Source organism: Camelus dromedarius, chromosome 31, assembly GCF_036321535.1.
Source record: "Camelus dromedarius isolate mCamDro1 chromosome 31, mCamDro1.pat, whole genome shotgun sequence".
NCBI lineage: Eukaryota > Metazoa > Chordata > Mammalia > Artiodactyla > Camelidae > Camelus > Camelus dromedarius.
In genome coordinates, this window is record NC_087466.1 from 1,425,775 (window position 1) to 1,446,035 (window position 20,261).

At 39.6% G+C, this 20,261-nt stretch overlaps 1 protein-coding gene across 6 annotated transcripts in view; it reads right to left on the reverse strand.

The window, feature by feature from the left end:
- The window catches only part of LOC105095648 (E3 ubiquitin-protein ligase HERC2-like), a 60,094-nt gene that overhangs the window by 22,499 nt on the left and 17,334 nt on the right, over window positions 1-20,261 (reverse strand). For 3 of the 6 annotated variants that reach the window (XR_010378530.1, XR_010378533.1, XR_010378532.1), the window contains exons 3-9: window positions 18,847-18,987; window positions 9,887-10,192; window positions 9,288-9,412; window positions 2,427-2,962; window positions 1,744-1,896; window positions 956-1,100; window positions 92-317 (exon numbers count right to left, since the gene is read on the reverse strand). Coding sequence is in view for 2 of the 6 variants with exons in the window: in XM_064480955.1 (XP_064337025.1) it covers window positions 92-317; window positions 956-1,100; window positions 2,427-2,554 (499 nt within the window). In the remaining 4 variants the exon portion in view is untranslated. Of the gene's footprint in view, window positions 1-91; window positions 318-955; window positions 1,101-1,743; window positions 1,897-2,426; window positions 2,963-9,287; window positions 9,413-9,886; window positions 10,193-16,998; window positions 17,078-18,846; window positions 18,988-20,261 lie in introns of all 6 variants that reach the window. The other 3 variants (XM_064480955.1, XM_064480954.1, XR_010378531.1) reach the window with 2 other exon arrangements.

Genomic DNA, 20,261 nt, shown 5'->3' on the forward strand with positions numbered 1-20,261 from the left:
GCCTCTGACCCGGGAGTGCTGTTAAACGTTCTATCTGTGACACCGGTGCAGCGTACAGAAGGGTCTCGTATAAAACACAGATCTGTGTTACCTAAATAGGAAGCACCTAAGGGGTCCCTCGCAGTCTGGAAGAGGACGGGCTCGTGGACAGAGGGTGTTGCCACATTGACCGTCGTCCGTGCCACGCTGTGCGAAGACCCACAGGCCACTCGTGTGATCTTCTGGCCTTCTAAGCCTTGTGTGAGTGTGGCCTTTCTATTAACCATGGTTGTACCACTGCCCTGTCGCCCATGGTCACTGTCACGCCAAGCATATACCTGTTGGGGGAGGGGCAGAATTTTTCAACATTTCAGAAAATTTTCTTTATTTCAAAATTCTTGCCAATGACTACAGATGAGTTTTTACTTAATATTAACCCACTGAACTCATTCATCTATTTCGTTCTGTTACAGGAAGCAGGAAGGTTTTCCTCTTCAACTAAATGCAGTAACATTTTTTCCTTTATTTTGCAAAGAAAAATGATCAAAAATAATATGCTCACTTTTCAAGTAATGCACTTCTTGGCTTTACAGAATTAGAAAGTATATTCATTTTTAATTCATTCTGATTGAAGCACAGTGTGCTGATTCATTGTCAGAAATGAATTTAAGAATATGTCACCCACAAGCCTGTCTGCCTACAGCCTCCCATGGCAGAAGAATGAGGAACATTTGTCAAGGATAACTTTACTTCTGAAATTAAGTACATATATATATCTCCCCATAAGACACTCGAGTGGGACCTGTGTCAGTCAACACCTCCTTCCCGGGTGCCTCACTCACGCTGGCCCCTGGGCAGGTGTACACAGGAACACAATGGACCAAGCCCCCCCTCCTGGTTCAAGGACCAGGACTCATCTCCTTTCCTCACAAGCTGCACTTCTGAAACAACAAAGACTTGCCAAGATCTCGCTTACCTGCCCTGCATCAGTGACCGCCAGGCAGTGCAGGGCCCCGAAGGCCACGTGCACAATCTTCTTTCCGCTCAGCCCTTCCACCACCTGTGGCTTCCTCACGGGCACGTCAGAGCCACGGCCCGGCCTGAAGGAATCCCCCTTCCCCCTGCAAGGAGGTCAACAGATTTTAATTGATGGCTGCGGTCTGGCGACGGCCCACCAGAAGACACTCATTGCCACGGTGCTGGAGCAGCTCACTGACATCACACACAATACCCAAGGTCTTTGAAATCACGGTACAAAATAGGATACCATTCATTGAAATTAGTTCATTCATTCTGCTAGCAAGATCCTGAATGTGTGTTTTACAATATTGAAGCTCCTGGTGGAGGTTTCACACAGGTTGAAAACATGACGTCCAGCCTCAAATGGCTCTTAAAACACCTCTCTGCTCTAATTCTTTCTCAACCTGCTTCTGGCTCAAGACACTTAAGCTAAGGCCATTACACTGTCCTCGGTCAGCTGAAAAGTCCACTCCTTTCTGATTTAATAAAATCACCCTTCACTCAAAACACACCTGAACTCTTCCAGGGATCAAAGAAATCAGAAATCTGTTTCCCACCCATTTGACCACTAGGCTTCTTGCACAGCAAGAAAGCAGGAAGACCCATTACACACACCTCACCTAAACAAGACAAGCTAAATTTTTCGTGTTCTTACATAAATGACCCAGTTGTAATGGGAAATGTCTTCTGATAATATTGCTGCTAATCCCAACGCGACATAAATAAAAGGACAGAGACGCTTACCATGCCTTTCAAACACCAATACCACCATCCCTTCCATACAGCTGAGGGTGATGGATGCTGCATGAGCTGGAGGTCCCTCTTCCTGACAGGACTGCGTTTCCGTGACCAAGTGTGTTTGGAGGACTTAAAAAATCCAAATGTCCCACCCCCAACCTGAAACAAAACAAAAACAAAACAAAACTGGGAAGAAAAAAAAAGGAAAAACAAACAGGGGGAAAAAAAAACACCCTCTTGGGGCCCTTTATGCAAATTATATGCAGTGCCTTTTATTTTAAAATTAGTTGGCAAATGATCAACACCAACATCGGAACAGTAACTTTTGTGGAATAGAAAGATAAAAAAACCCCACTGGCAGGTTAAAATGAGGGAGGCAAAAAGAGGACACCTCTGAGCTATCCATGAAGATGGGTTTGGACATGGCTCTTTTAAAAACTTCATTGTCCCTTTGCAATCTTTCCAAGTTAAAAAAAAAAAAAAGTCAGCTTTGCCCTCTTGTAGCGGTTCAGTGTGTTAATCTCCTGATTCAAGCAGCTTTGCATTTTATTTTTTGGAAAAAAAAAACACCACTTCTATAAAAACACACAAGAAACAAACTCAAGTTTCAATTTAGTCATGAGCTAGCTACAGGACTCTGTTGCACACAAACTCCTGTCATGGGGGACTGTTCTCTGTCAGCCCCTTACCTCACTGTCCGATGTCCTTCAGTCAGGTAATGTGCAGGACCTGTATTAGCAGGAAACTGGTACACTGGATGTCCAGCTATGCCAGTCTCTTGGCGGGGATTGGAGTAGATGGTTAAATTAACGTCCATAGCTCCATTCTGTTCGAAGTCCAAGGTATTAGCAGCCACTGGGCGGTTCTGCTAGGTCTGACTGCCTTGATTGCCAGTAGAGGAGGAAGATGTGGAGGAAGAAGTAGTTGAGGAGGACAGGGATGTCATGGAGTGGTGACAATGGCCAACCTCCATAGAATCCTGGGTAGAGGAGCTATTTGTTGGAGAACTGTAGACCTTTGGCCTGGTCCGGTTACCCAAGGTTTGTTGTCCATGGTGGTGGTGGTGGTGATGGTGCTGGGAACTGTTTCCATGGTGATGATGCAATGCATTCTGTTGAGGGGCTACATGAAAGGCTGTTCCTTGAACGGGATGAGTTTCAACAGTGACTTGTGTGGGAGCTTCAGTGCCTGACCAACCAAGGGGAGCAGGAAATTGCTGACGCACCTGTAAGAACAGATTTTAAGAGGATTTATTCAGAGTACCGTTGCCAAGTTTCAATCTTCAATGAAAAGCTACAACACTAGCATTTACATTAATTAGAGGATTTTGAAACTTTAATGTGTTAGATAGTTCTGTAACACAAACTTCCAAATATGTTCAAGAGTGAAAAACATTTTACTATGAAATCTTCAGCAAGTTATACCCATAAACAGGCTCATATATTTTACTGGCCACCTTCTTTCCTTGGGAGCACTGCTTATGCCAGGCGTCAGCAAACATTTTCTGGAAAGGCCCATAGCGTAAATATTTCTGATGGGTCCCAAAGGAATTCTTCACTGTCCCCCTAAAGCCCCTCCCCCTCCATCTTTCCTGTTTTGATAAAAGCCCTACTACTCATCCAGCTGCACGACCATCCCTCCATTCAGACAGCCAGCGAGCACTACTGAAGCCACCTCCAAGCCAGAGCCCAGTCCGGCCTCTCTTCTCCATCTCCAAAACCTGACCCTAGATGAGGCCACTACCAATCTCTTGCCCAGACTAATACAACAGCCTCCTAAGTCAATCAACTCCCGTCTTCCATCCTTGCCTTTTTCCAAACCACTCGCCAAAGAATAGGAAGAATAATTCTTTTTTAAAAGCACAAATCCAAGTTAGGCAAGAAAAGGAAATAAAAGGCATCCAAATTGGAAATGAAGAAGTAAAATGGTCACTATTTGCAGATGACATGATATTATAAAGACTCCATCAAAAACCTGTTAGAACTAATAAATGAATTCAGTAAGGTTGTGGGGTACAAAATCAATAACAGAAATCTGCTGCATTTCTGTACACTACTAAGGAAATACCAAACAGAGAAATAAAGAACACAATCCCATTTACAATGGCATCAAAAAGAATAAAATACCTAGAAATAAATTTAACCAAGGAAGTGAAAGACCTGTATATTGAAAACAAGACACTAATAAAAGAAATAGAAGACAAAATAAGTGGAAAGATAGTTCATGCTCGCAGATGGCAAGAATCAATGTTGTTAAAATGTCCAAACCGCCCAAAGCAATCTACAGATTGAGTGCAATCCCTATGGCAAAATTCCAGTGGTCTTTTTCAAAAAAATAGAGAACAAATAATTCTAAAATTTGTAATCCACAAAAAAACCACTGAATAGCCAGAGCAATCTTGAGAAAGAACAACAAAGATGGAAGCATCATGCTCTGTGATTTCAAACTATAATACAGAGCTATAGGCACTAAAACAGTAGAGTATAGCATAAAAACAGACACACAGATCAATGGAACAGAACAGAGAACCGAGAAATAAACCCACGCATATATGGTCAATTAACTGATGACAAAGGAACCAAGAATATACAATGAAGAAAGGACAGTCTCTTCAACAAGCTGTGTTGCGAAAACTAGATAGCCATACAAAAGAATGAAACTCAACCACTATCTGGTACCAAACCCCAAAATTAACTCAAAATGGATTAAAGACTTGAACCTAAGACCTGAAATCATAAAACTCTCAGAAGAAAACATAGGTGGTAAGCTCTTTGACACAGGTCTTAGTGATGATGTTTTGAATCTGACACCAAAGCGAAAGCAACAATAGCGAAAATAAACAAATGGGACTACATCATACTAAAACACTACTGCACAGCAAAGGAACCAACAAGATGAAAAGGCAACCTACTGCCTCAGAGAAAACATTTGTAAATCGTGTCTCTGATAAGGGGCCGTATCCAAAATATATAAAGAGCTCTTAAAACTCAACTGCAAAAACCCAAACAATCCAATTAAAAAATGAGCAGATCTTAACAGACGTTTCAAAGAAGACACACAGATGGCCAACAGGTACAAGAACAGATGTTCAACGCCATCAATTATCAGGCAAATGCAAATCGAAACCATGACAGATATCCTCTCGCACCTGCTAGAATGGCTATTATCAAAAAGACAACAAATAACAAATGTTGGCAAGGATGTGGAGAAAAGGGAATCCCACTGTTGGTGGAATATTAACTGGGGCAGCCACTGTGGAAAATAGTATGGGGGTTCATCAAAAAATTAAAAACAAAATGACCATATCCAGCAACCCTCCTTTTAGGTATTTATCTGAAGAAAACAAAAATACTATCTTCAAAAGATACATGTACCCCCATGTTCACTACAGCATTATTTACAATAGCAAAAACATGGAAACAACCTAAGTGTCCACCAACGAATGAATGGATAAACAGAACAATCCCAAACCCATGTGCAACCTGCACAATCTGTACAATGCTCATCTCTCCAACCTTTCCCTCCAGCCACCTGGGCTCCAACTGTACAGGGTCTTCCTTCTATTCCTCCACCTGGTCAGAATCTTTCAAATCCCTCAGGATATTTGTCCTTACTGTTCCCTTCTGCCTACAATGCTCTGATTTCTAATTTCTGCTTGGATGCTTCTTCCACACCCTTTCAGTTTCAGAGTCTCCCCTCACCGCCACGGCTAATGCTGCCCCAACTTCTGCAGCAGAGGCTACTAGCTGTCCTCAAAAAACATATTCTTCTTCCTGAGCACATGACTGCACTCCATATACTAGCCTCCCCTGTACAAGACATGGCCATGTGACTGTTTTAGTCAAAGGAATATGAATGAAAGTCCCTATGTCATGGCCAGATCTGGCCCTTAAAATACCTCCCAGGTCCTTCGCCTGCTGGAGGCAGCAGACAACCAGGCCCTCGGGGATGGGCAGTCACAGGATGGTAGGGGAGAGCCACACCACTAACCTGAATACCCATGCAGGACTATTACATAAAAAAGAGTACTTTTATTCCTTTAGCTACCATATTTTGGGGGTCTACTGATCTGCTATCAGTTGGGCCTACTTGAATTAATATAGTCCACCCAAAAAACAGCTATTCTCTATTACATTAGGTTTTGTTTATTTACTGTGTCACTGTAAGCGCTAGGAAGGCAAAGACTGTGTCTTTAGCACCAGTAGCTAGCACGGATCATTAAGTATTTACTCAATGAAGGTGGTCTCAGAATCAAAATTTCAGAAATACTATTGAAAATAATCCAGTAGAAAAACAGAAAGTTCTCAGAAAACACTAATGGTTTTTAAATTATGAAGCTACTCACAGGGAAATATATACATGATCTTGGGGTGGCTCACAGTGAAAGAGAACGTAACAATGAATGCATATATACATAACTGAAAAATCGTGCTCTACACTGGAACTTGACGCAACATTGTAAAATGACTATATCTCAATTAAAAAAAAGTTAAAATAATTAATGAAGCTACTCAAAATTCATGCATAAGAAGAAATGAACAAAATATAACTATACTCTGTCCAGCACCACTTTTCATTTCAGACTTCGCCAAAGGTGATCGCACTGACTGTGTCTCCGAACTCTGTTACTGGGAAGCTAAACTGATAAAACTACATGGAGGGCAACTTGGCAACAACAAAATGACAAACCACATTATTCTTTGACCCAGCAATTTCACATCCAGGAATTTTTATCACAGACAAACTGCATGTGTGGATGATCTATATATAGGGTTATTTATTATGGCATTATTTGTGATAGTTAAAAAGACTGAAATAAGCTAATATGAGCTACTGATACGACTTACAGAATATCTAAACAATGGAATACTGTGACTTAAAAAAACAAGAAGAATGAAAAAGCTCTCTATGTAATGATACAGAAAGATCCATATATATATACATACATAAAAATTTTTTAAATATATGTGTAACATGTTAAAATAGAAAACCAGGTGTGAAACAGTGTGCATGGTACGCTGCCGTCTGTGTACAAACGTTAGGTGAAGAATATGTATTTGTATTTGCTTGCATGTGTATAAAATATCTCAAAAAGGATACATAAAGCTAGTAACATTAATTTAGAAATTGGGTGGCTAGAGGACATAGAAGGGAAGACTGTTCACTGAATCCTCTTTTATGTTTACTTTTAAACCATGTGAATGTATCAAGTATTCAAATATTAGATAAGAAAAGAGCTGACGCAAATAAGGCACAACACTGACATCTGTTACACACACGGGGGGGGGGGGGGGGCGCAGGTGGCTTGCGCTATGCCCAGGATGGTTTTGTGTGTTTGCAGCATTTACTATATTTAGAGGGAGAAAGGGAAGAAGGAAGGAAGGTTGTTCTAAAGAATCAGGGAAAGCCTGGCAGTGATATTTAAGACCTGCAGGATACACAGTAGTTACCAAGGCAAGGCCAGAGGAAAGGAGCACTCCAGGCTGATCTGCAGACGACGGGAGAAACGTGAGTGAGAACACACGTTTTATATTTTTTATTCCAAAAAGTGAAGAGCATCCAGTAAGACCAGAGAGGAGGATGAGCGGCCTGCGGAGGGGCTGGACCACCGGAGCCACGGTAACCTCCCTAAGGAGTCTAAACTCTTTTTCAGTACGAGAGAAGGCCAAGAACTGGCTGAAAGCAGGGGCAAGAGCTGGATCAGACTGCTTGACCGAACACTGACTCGGCTGCAGAGAAGAGAATGGGATAGACTGGTGAATGAAACTGGATGGTGGAGGACCAGTCAGAATAGTCTTTCTAATCAGATAAACTAGAGATGGTTGTCGCAAGGGGGTGAAGTGAGGTGGGGAGAATAAAAACACACACAGGCTATTCAGAACGCACGCTCTCCACCCTCTGATTTGCTGTAGGCGTGAGGGAGAGAGGAGTCCGGATTAACTCCCCAGGCGCCAGGTGTACGACCTGAGCAAAAGGGTGAGTTCAGGGCCATTTGCACCAAGAACAGGTAAGGGCAGGAGGGCGGCGGTGGACGTGGAAATGACGGCAGCAGTTCACGGGCCGCATCTGGAGTGTCATGTTGTGGAGCCTTTCAAAGCGATACTGACAGTAAATGATTAGAAGTAAAGGCATGAGGCTCAGGAGTGACATGTAGGGCAGCAATAAAGATGGAAGTGATGTGCCTCAGGACGGTTGCTGCGGTCACTGGCTGGAGCTGTGAGGTGACCAGGAAGTGTGTCAGGTGAGGGAGAGGGGCACAGGGTGGGAGCAAGAGGAGAATCCAGAAAGGAGACGGCGGGGGCGGGACGGGGTGGGACAAGGGACAAGTAAGACGGAGGAGAGTGCTTCGAAGAGCCAGTGTTGTCAATGTGAGCGAGGAACAGAGCGAAGTGACCGTGTGCCGTCTGGACACCTCGTGACCACCACTGGTGACCCTGCACGAGCAGCTCTTGGAGCCGGGAGGCAGCCCAGCTGGGGCGAGCTGAGGAGCTGGTAAGGGGGACAAGACAGAGCCCACAGGAAGCAGAAATGTGGGGCGAGAAAGACATGGGCCAGGGCAAGGTTTTGCTTCCGACGGGAGACCTGGGGACGAGCAGGGGCTGCAGACAAGGAGAGACATGGACAGGACAAACGGAGGCTGGTGACACACAGTGAGGAGTCCCTTTTGTAAGGCTGTTCCTTACACAGTGATGAGTGAGAGAGAACAGAGGAGGCAAGACCAAAGGTTTCTGAGAGGAGAAGAAGGGTTTGAAACCATTATTAAAGAGAATGGGAGAGAGATGATGGCTGGAGAACCAGGAAAGCTTGCCCAGGAAGGCCGGTGACTGTGAGCAGACAGCTGCACATGCAGATTTCTGCACCAGGGACAAGGGCTGGTGTTCATCAACTTCAGTTTTATTTCACTCATCAAATAATATACTGGCCTCTTGTTATAAAACACCGCTATGCAGTACTCAGCATGAATTAACTTATTATTTTACAAACGGTATTTAATGAATATTTTTACTACCACCATCTGCTTCACCCCTTAAAAAATTTACTTAACTAGATCCTCTTTAACAGCTTTAAAAAACAAAAAACCTCCAAAACAAAAAACGAAACAAAACAACATGGAGGTGAAAATCAAACCACAATTCAGAATCAGATTCTGATTCAGAATCTAGGCCTGTCCGTGATCAAAGGCCACGGGAGGCAGAGAGTGCAGTAATTAAGATGAGCCTCAGGAAGTTACTTAACCCATGAAGTCTCAGTTCCCAACGTAACATGAAAATCCACACTGTGTGAGGCTCAAAATGCTGCCGCAGTAAATGAATAAACATGGAAAAAACACTTGAAGCAATGGCTGGTATGCGCTTAATAAATGTTAGCTATTTCTAAACAAGGATGCGCATCTTCAGTCAGAAATAAATTAGAATACCTTATAAACGAGGAAGGTACGGCTCTGCAGAGTAAATGACACAATCATTCAGAAGTCACCTGGTGCCCTGTGCTGCCCCCACCCCCACCCCGGGCACGGCAGTCATGGGGTGAAGGGCGGCGCCAGGGCCCACCTGCGGGCTGTGCGTCTCGCAGTCCATGGCCTGGACAGCGGCGGTGAAGTGCCTGCCGCTGTGCCGCTGCTGCTGCGTCGGGTCCGACCTGGCTCTCCCACTGCTGCTCGTCCCCGACAATCCACCTGAAGTATCACAGCGCAACACACCTTGTGAGTTGAAAGTTAATTCTGTCCAAGTACATATCCTGCAACTGTAACATTAAAACTGGAACTGTGTCACCAAAAAAATTTCTGTTAACGCGAAAGTATACCAGGAAGGCATCCAATTCTCTGTGGCCTTTCACATCAACCACTGAACTAAAATATAACCGAGTTTGGTTACATCGGGAAAACTCAAGCATGTAGACCAAGTATTTCTATTTTAAAAACAATTTAAAATTTTGATTTTGTTCCCAAGCAGCATTTACTGACACATATAACTAAGTGTTGGAGCTTTAGGGGAGGTGACTTTTTTTTTTACTAGCCACAAAGAACAGATTTAGGGCAAATAGTTCTCCCCTACCCATTAACAAACCTTAAAAACACTTTAAAATAACCCCCACTTTGTAAAGAAAAGGGTAAACACATCAAAGCCTAATTAATCTCAAAAGAACCGACCTGAGCTTGAAGACGTACTAGAGGTGGTGCCCGAAGACTGCGACTGCTCCACGGTGGGGCTTGTGGACACGCTATTACTCGTGTTTGTATCTTCATCAGCTGTCTTCTTGAAAAAACTGTGCTGCAGGGCATAGTAAGGTTGAATTCGAGCTTTGGGGTCATAATCAAGCATCCTTAAAATGAGGTCTTTGGACTTCAAGCAGTCAGCTATGTATGACCCGATTCCCCAGCACGACGCCCACCAGGTCCTCCTGTTTCTGCTCCAAGAATATTATGAAGTTTACGGGTTCCCGGTGGTTTACACTCCTAAAAAGAAAGATGAAAAGACTTCCTTTAAATTTGATGGAATATGCAAAAGCCTACATAACATCAAATATGTTTACCTGTATGATATGTTGAGGCCTTTATTAAAAAGAATGCTTTATAGTTAGAGCCTCTGTATTTTCACACATTACTATTCTGAATGCACTGTAGTTCGGAGAAATTCAAAATAATTTTGAGACCAAAAACGACTATAAAGATCATCTAGCCCAGGGATCAGCAAACTACGTCCTGGCCCAGATTCTGTTTTTATACAGCTTCAGCTATGAACGGTTTTTTCATTTTTAAAGACTGTGAAAAACAAAGCCAAGTAACAATACGTAACAGAAGCCCACGAAGCCTAAAGCTTTACAACGGGGTCCTGTGCAAAGGCAGCGTGCCAGCCTCTGCCCCAGCCCGGGGTGGGGGGGGAGGCGAACCTCTTTTCTGCCCGACGCACCTGTGAACTCAGGTGTACTTCCTCAGTAACCGCGGCTCATTAAAGCTGTGGGGATCACTCCTAATAAAGAATCCCAGGTCTAACTCTCCCCGCTCCTATTCAGATAAGTTGAAAGCAAATTATTTATGCCTCCCTTTAGAAAATATGTTTAATAATAAATTGTCTTAACATGCACTGAGATTTTCTGGAAACTCATTTTTCAACAAATAACAATATAACCTTTAAAATCCCTAAGACTACTGAATTTACTCAGAATAGTATCAGTGGAGTTTTGTTTCTAAGAAGAATGTAGAAATTTGCAAGAGACCATAGCTCTTACTCTAAAAATCAAGAACAAGCCAGACAGGCAAACCACAAAATCACTGCTTTTTAAAAACCCATCAGAGAGCTAAGGACTAAAGAAACCACAGTTAACTAAATTCTAGAAAATGAAAAGCCTTTCCTAGGAGAGAAGAGACTTACGGTGGGAGAAGAGCAAACGCCACAGATCTGATGAAGGAGAACCTAGCCCAACTCCAAACCAACTTCTAACAGCTACGTGTGGCTAGGCTGAAGAGTGGGACAGGCAGAGACCCGGAGAGGATCCCCCAGGGCTCTGCAAAGCTGGGGCCGGAGCAGCCGGATGGGCACAGATGGCCCTGAAGCACAAGAAGTTAGGAATGGGCTGCTGGCTGGTCAACACGTATAAAAGATCGATCCAGTCTCCACAAACACTGCTTAAAACCTATGAAGACAGCGGAGAATAGAATCTAAGTCAAACAAACAAAACAAACAAAGCCCAGATTCAGCTAAACTACAAAAGAAATTGACTCAGTCTCTTCACACCCGTGGCCTGGAGAGTGAGAGGCACGCCTCTTTCTACAGGGAACCAGGATTCACCTCCACCTCAACTGTTCTTAAAGACACCAAGTCCAGCACACATTAAAAACAATTCCAGACATAAGAAACAAAAACTGGGTCCACAATCAAGTGAAAAAAACTGTAGAAAACCCACATAAATACATGACCCAAATGTTGAAACTGGCAGAAAGGCATTTAAAACCATGATAAGAAGAATTTAGTTCAAAAGGCAGATAACGTGTGTGGACAGTTGGGGAGTTTCAGAAGAGAAAATTAAAACTATTAAAAAAAAAAAGGTAAATAAAAATGTGAAAATTTCAGAACTAAAAAATACAGTATCAGAAATGAAGAATTCATTTAATGATTTTTAACAGCAGACTGGGTTCAGCAGAAGAAAAACAGAACTAGAAGACAGAGCAAAAAGAATCATCCAATACCCCCCACAACTAAACAAACAAAAATTAACCAAACCAACACACAAAAGGAAAACAAAAGGAGTAAACCGAACAGAGACCTCTGAGATAATACTGAGCACCATACATTTAATTGGAGAATTAGAAGAGAGAGTGAAACAGAACAAACATTTGAAAAGATAATGTCTGAGCTTTAATTTAAAAAAAAAAACTGATGAAAGAGATCAACGCACAGATCTAACAAACTTAGCAAAGTCCATGGAAAATAACTGTAAAGAAAACTATACAGAAGGACCTAATAGTCAGTTGCTGAAAACTCAAACATTAAAAAAAGAAAAGAAAAGAAAAACCTGCCAGGAAGAAGAGAAATATTTTATAAAGAGAACAAAGCTTAGAAAAACCAATGACTTCTCTTTAGAAATAATGTAATACAGAAAAAAACATCATTAACATCTTTAAACAATGTTATACCATCATCTCTTTTGCCAAAATGTAAGCCTAGAATTCTACATCCATTGAAATTTCCGTATCTATGGACAGTACTTTCCCCCAAATAAAAGTGAATAAACATATTTTCAGGCAAACAACTGGTGAGACAATTAATCAACAGAAGTTATTCATTGTAACACAAAAAGTTAAAGGAAGTTCTTCAGGCTGAAGGAACATAATACCAGAAGGGAATCAGGAACCGCAGAAAGAAATGAAGAACTAACTATATGGGTCAAAAGAAAGAACTTCTTATTATCTTTATTTTTCATGTCTTTTTAAATCTCCTTAAAAAGTTCTTTTTAACTTAAGCAGCTGATGTGTTGTGAGGATTATGACAAGCGCTACACGATGATAAGCGTGGAAGGGTCATATAGCAGCACACGATTATTACATGGTTTATCAAGTGATCTTGATAACAACACAACCTGTTAAGGTCAACTGACAAGTCAAAATGCACATAATAAGCAACATTAAAAATTACACAAAGAGGAATAGCTAAAAAGGCAGTAAGAGAAGATGAAATAAAATATGAAAAAGTACTCCACTCAAAAAAGAAGTCAGGAAAGAAGGAACAGGGAACAAAGAACAGGGAAGAAGAACAGAACACAAATAAGAGAACAGTCTAAAATCCAAACCTGTGAAATACTAAATGGGCCAAATATTCATTGTGAAAGAAAGATACTGATTGGGTTAGAAGGCATGACTCCACTACATGTTGTAGACAAGTCATACTTTATATAGAAAAGTATGAACAGGTTTAAAGTAAAGGGTAGAAAATATATACTATGAAAATGTTAAGAATTAGAAAGCTGGTACAGCTGCAGTAGTATCAGACAGAGTAGACTTAAAGACAAACCATCAGTAGAGATAGAGAGAAACACTTCATGGGGATAAAAGACTGAATTTATCACTAAGTCCTAATAATACTAAACAGATATACCTATTAAGAGAGCTTCAAAAAACAAACAGCAACTAAGATAAGATTAAGTCAAATCCAGAATTATTACTGAAGATTATGCACTCCTCTCAGTTATTGATACAACAAATATACAAAGATGCAAAGGATGTAAAGAAAAATATCAAACAACCTGACCTATACTGACATTTATAGACCACTACACCAAACAAATGTAAGTGTACATGAAACACACACCAAAACAGATTACATGCTATGTATAAAACAAGTCTCAATGGATTGTAAAGGAGTAAAATCATGTTTTCTGACCACAATGATACTCTATTAGAAATCAGTAAAAATAAGTTATCTTTAAAAATCATCGGACTTTTGAAATTACATAACATTCTAAATAATCAGCCAATAAAGAAATCACAAGAGAAATTAGAAACATTTCAAAATAAATGAGTTAAAACATAACATATCAAAAACTGTACGATGCAGCTAAAGCAGGGCTTAGAGGGAAATCTATACCATGAAAAGCTACAGAAAAAGAAGAAAGTTTTTCCACACTCAGAAGCTTGAAAAAACCAAAGTCAGTCTAAAGTAAGGAGAAAAAAGGAAATAACAGAGGGAAAATCAATGGGAAAGAAGTTAGACTAAGAGTATGAGAAAAATCGAAAGCCAGTACTTTGAAAAGATTAATAAACTCACAAGTCTGATAAACCCCAAGCAAGACTAATAGAGAAAAAAGGAAAGAAAACACAAATGACCAATATCAGGAATAAAAGACAGACTATCACTACCAGATCCTCCAGAAATTAAAGAGACAATTACAAAGTATTATGGGTAATTTTATAACAAACCCAACAACCTAGATGAGAAGGACAAGTTTCTTGAAATACGTAGCTACCCAAGTTGACTCAGAAGTAGCTATATATTTACAAAATATGTCAACTACAATCAATAAAGAACATCCCAGGCTGTGCTAAGTTCCACTAACTCCGTTAAACCTTTACAAAAGAAGTAACGCCTGTTTTATACAAATTCTTTCAGAAAAACCAGGAACGAATACTTCCCAATAGTTTTGAGACCAGCATGATCCTAAAATCAAAATGTAATGAAAATATTACAAAATTTTAGACAAAAATCCACTTAACTACAAAGAAACTAGTCTCCTATCAACAGACCAGCAAACTGAACCCAGCAACATGTAACACGATAGTATACCAAAAGTAAGTGTGGCTTACCACAACACAACCTGAATTATTACAAAAATTAATTAATGTACTTCACCACAAAACAGAAGAAAAATCATGACCAGTAGTAGAGTGCATGCTTAGCACATACAAGGTCCTGGGTTCCGTCCCCAGTACTTCCATTATAACCAAGCAAACAGCTTTCAAATCATGTCTACAGATACATGAAAGGCCATGTGACACCTTTCAAAACCCATTCATGATTTAAAAAAACAAATTAAAAAACACCTCTCAAAATATCAAACATAAAAAAAATCACTCCTTCAACTTGATAGAGGGCTATGAAAAATACACAACTAATGTCACTGATGTTGAATGACTTTTCTTTAAGGCTCAGTACATGGAAAAATGTCTGTTCTCATCATTACTATTCAATATATGGAGATCCTAAGTCAGTATAACAAAATAAAAAGAAATAAAGGCATACAGATTAAGAGAATGAAACTGTTCATTCACGAGGACTTAATTATTTAACAAAAGTCTGCAGAATCCCAAAAACAAACAAACAAAAACCCTAGAACAGGTGAATTTGGCAAGGTGTTAAGACACGAAGTCAATATACATAAATCTACTGTATTTCTACATATTAGCAATGAAAAATTAGAAATGGTATTTTAAAAATAATGACATTTAAAATACCCCTCAAAATTTAAAACTTAGAAATAAATTGAACAAATTTAGAGCCAGACTTCTGCACTAAATGCTACAAAATGCTAAGAGAAATTTAAGACCTAAATAAATGGATAAACCATGTTCATAGATTAGAAGAATAACTACTGTTAAGATGTCCATTCTCCTGAATGGAATCTCAGTGCAATCCTAATGAAACTTCCAGCAGGACTTTATATACAAATTTATAAGCTGATCCTAAACTTTACTATGTAAATAGAAAGGACCTAGAGGGGGAAAACCCCAACAATTTTGAAACAGATGAGAAGAGCTGGTGGGCTTATACCACTTGAATTAGAGACTTACCACAGAGCCACAGTAATCAGCAATGTGGCCCTGGTTCAAGGACAGACAGACCAATGAAACAGCAAAGTCCAAATAAAGATCCCCACACAAAAGATTGATTGCTTTTGGATAAATGTGCCAAATCAGATCAACAACTTAGTGCTAAGCATGTGAGCAAAATGAACTTCAACTCTTATATCCCCATCCCATACTCAAAAATGAATTCAAGATAGACCATGAACTCTGACCGTAAAAGCTAGAATCAAAACGAACGACCTTCAAAGGAGAGTCTCTTCACAAACTTGAGGAAGGTAAAGATTGTTCATAAAAAAGAGTTGACAAATTTTATTTTGTCAACATTAACATTTTCTGTTAATCAAAAACTACAACTAAGCAAATAAATGGGCAACTCACAGTCTGGGAAAAAATACTTGTCACATATATGTGACAAAGGCTTATATCCATTATATGTTAAAAAAAACCTCCTACAACTCAATAATTAAACATTCCTATAACAAACAGGCCAAAGACTGGACAGACTGTCACAAAAGAAGATATATGAATGGCTAATGAGCACAAGAAAAAGTGTCAACATTATTAGTTGCGAGGCAATGCAAATGAAAACTGATATATACCAATTAGAATGGCTAAAATAAAAAAAAACAAACAACCACATCAAATGGTGAGGATGTCATACAACTGAAGACTCACATGCAGGGGGGATAAGATGATAAGACTTTGGGGGACTATTTGGTATTTTCTTGTGAAGGTGAACACACATATACCCTAATGACCTGGTCACTCTGCTTCTAAGTAGTGACCCCAGAGGAATAAAAACATGTGCACAAAAGATTTATAAAAAATGTTCCCAGCAGCCTTATTTGTAATAGTCCTAAACTGGAAACAACCCAGCCAACCACTGAGAGGTAAATACAGATAAATTACGGTATTTCCATTCAGAGAAATACTATGATGCAATTAAAAGGAATAACCTCTTAGACACACAACAATATGGATGAATCTTCAAAAACAATGTCTGTTAAGTGAACAAAACAAAATAATAAATACTATAGATTCCATTGACATGAATTTTGCTTAAGAAATAGTTAAAACTAACTTATAATTACAGAAATCAGAGAGAGGGTGGGATGACAGAAAAGGGTCACAAGAGAACTTCTGAGGTGGCGGAAATAGTTTTTTAAGTAGTGGATACACTGCTGTATATAAGTTAAAACTCAACAAAGTGAACATTTAAAATAATGCGTATCTTACTGTATATAAATTATACTTCAATAAAACAGCATAATTTCCAGTCTTAATTCTTCATCCTCCTTCCCCACCAAAGGAAAAAAATACATAGTAAATATGAATTTCATTACTAGGAAGCAAAAATGGGCTCTTGAAACATAAAATGAGAAATTAGGAGTAAAAATAAAATCACTAAGGAAATAAACCACACAAACATACCCGCTGACAGTGCATGCACTTCTATTTATACTTACGGTTAGAACCCCTAGTGCATCCGTCACAACGTAATCGTTTGGTTATGGATTTGATTTTTTTGTTGTTAAAAATTTATTTCTGTTTAGAGAGAAATAATTATTTTACACTTTTAAAAATTAATTTTCTTAAGTCAGTTGCTAATTGCAGCTCAGGAAAATCTCATAAAATCTATAATTAGTATGTATTAAATGTAGGTTAAGATACTTTCAATTTTAAGAAGGGAAAAGATCTATCTACTCTTTTTTGAAATGCCCCCCAAAATAATTTAAAATAATAATTATTATAGCCCAGTTTTGGAGAAATGATAGGTTACAGCCCATAGTTAACTGTGGTTTTTCTAAAGCAGAGATTAGGGAAATGGAATGAGATGAATGTTTCATTTAGAAAAAGGGAAAAGCTAGCAGAAGTAGGCAAAAAACTTCAAATTGGAGAAAGAAGCAGAAGCCTGTATCACAGAGAGATAAACACATTAAAGAGGCCTCATATCCTCCACGCTAATTAAAATCAACTGGTAGGAGCTACTCTGAACGCTGGTGAAGCTAAGGAGGAGTCCCAGGCTGTGCTCTGGTTCAGTGGGAAAAGGGGCCATGACTGATAAGCTATGTGGACAAAGGCCAAAGGGCTCAGGATGTCTGCTTGGCATTTTCCATCCTTTCTTTATGTGGAGCAGGTATCATTTAGCTGCCGGATATTGCACTGCCTGAAACTTTAGACAATGAGGCAGAATGCAGTAAGTTACAAATCAGCTGTGAAAGATACAACTACATTTCTTTTTAATATTCTAAAAAAAATTGGTATTAAAAGTTAAGACTGCATAGCTGAAGGTGAAGTACAGCAAACAACATCACCTTCAGTTCACTGGAAATGACCCCTGGTGGCAGCATCGCTGAAATGCAAGGGCAAAATAAAAACTAGCGAAAATGCAACCTCTTAAGTGCTAAAAATGCAGAACTACAGTCACAGGGTGTCTGGTATACATATCACACACAATCATGTATTTATAGGTTATATCCATCTTATACTAGAAACAAACTAGATTACAAAACACACGATTATTTTCAGATACATAAAACAAGGAGGTAAATCAAGATGTAAAATTGTCATCATTTACTCCTTTAAACTGACACAGTTTTGGTATCTGAAAATTACTAAAACAAACCTGACATTTTAAAAGCCTCACTTCCAAAGATTTTGGAGATGTGAGACTCCTGCTATCCATGCCATCAAGCTGGGAATCTGAAATCTATCAAAGGACCATCCAGTCAGATCATATTCTTGTCACAAACGGCTTGAGTCAAAAATCCTTCTCTCTCATCTCAACTTAAAAAAATAAAAGCCATTTACTGCAATTGTGAGTTCTACTGTTCACAGCTGCACTACTGTGAACTGTGACTTCACTATACACCCAAACTATAAGACACAAAGGCCAAATCTACTGATTCTACCATTGAAACAAGGAAGGGTGATTTGATCAGCTGCCTCAAAAGGCAGAGACATACAGGTTTTTTTTCATTTTTTCAGTTTTATTAGGTAGAACTGTTACAATATGCACATAAACAACATATTGCATGTGGATACATATACACTATATACTGCACATTTAAAAAAAAAATATATATATATATATATACTGACATATAGTTTTCAAAATGAAGCCTTAAAGAGAACCCTGAGGATTAACCAAACACTGGTCTGTAACAGATAGTTTAGGTCAAACTATAAAAAATATATATACTTAAGTTACCAATGGAACCAATTAACTGTAACACTAATTTCAAGTAAAAAGTGTGCTTAAAGACAGTTCAGTAAAAAGAAATAAAGGCTCAAAAAAAAATTCCCTGTTTTACCCATTTTCCATCTTTGGTCTTCTTTAAGTTTCAAGTGCCATCTGGCAACTTCTCGAAGAACTTTCTTGCTTTTGGTGCTTGGTCAAGGATATGAGCAGGTGGAATACCCAGAACTTCCACTGTTTTATTCATCTGAGCTACCTGTGTTCAAAATAAAAACAAAAGCCCTGTCATTTCTACTGTAGTACATCCTACTTCTGCTCATCAATTCATTCATTCATTCATAAATTATAAATGCGGTGAGGGAGCAGGCGCACTTCAGGCCTGGCACAGGACGAGTGCAAGGGCCTGGCAGGGCCTGCGGCTAGACCAGACAGGAGGCCGTGTGCGGGGGCCGGTGGGAGAGAGGGAACGGGAGCAGAGGGAGCAAGGGACCTTCGAGCTGCTCAAAGGGCTTTGGCTTTTACCGTGAGTGCAGTGGAAGCCTCTGAAGTTTCAGGCAATCTCAGTATTGTTTAAGCCCATGGAAAAGGTACTATTACAGGGTGATGTTATTTATTATTAAAAGAAAAACAAATATACTCTATGGTAGTTACTGCCAAACAGGAGCTCACTAGCCACAGTGAAGTGACTTAAAAGGAAGGCAGAAGGGACAGGTTCCTGACACTATTGACAGCTGTATAACCCAGGACAAGTCATTACATTTCATTAGTCTTTCTTGTCTCATGTGTAAATGAGTGGACTGGTCATGATCTGCAACTTTTAATTTTTCTTTAAAAAACAAAGAAACACCAAAAAAAAAAAAAAAAACCCACAACCCAGAACCCCACAAGTGAATAGTTTGAAAAACCAATGAAGGCCCAGTTCCTCTGACTGTGAGGGAGCTTGGCCTCTCCCTCCCTTGCCCTCCCACCCCTCCCAGGCACTGCTTCTGACCTGCAACAATCTTCTAAGAACACAGACTGAAAGCCTGGGGACTAGAAGAATCACATTAGTCTGTAGCTCTAACTAGGTTCTCTAGTCCTAATTTGCCCTAAATTATTGAGATCAAATATCCATCAACCCTCCCTACTGGTCATCATTTACTTTAACTCCAAATCATACCCCCAAAATTTACAGTGACGTTCACACTGTTTTTAGGGTGGCCCTCAATTCTTCAATATCATCTTTTTCTGTTATTATACTTATTAACATTTCAGATTATTGGTTTGAAACTATGCTACAATTGAAAGTATCTGGGACACCATTGACATTTTACCATCAAGAGTAGCTTCTGCCACTATCAATATAATTTTTTATTCCCCGGGGACTGATATAGAAGTCACCCTTACACCTGGCCCCCTAGTGGTTCATTTTGAAAATACATGTATAATCCTTTCTTCCATTAGTCCCGGACCTACTCATTTCTCTGTAAATGATAAATAATAAAACACCATGACAGAAGTTAGTATGGAGCTATGTATGTAAGGTTTGAA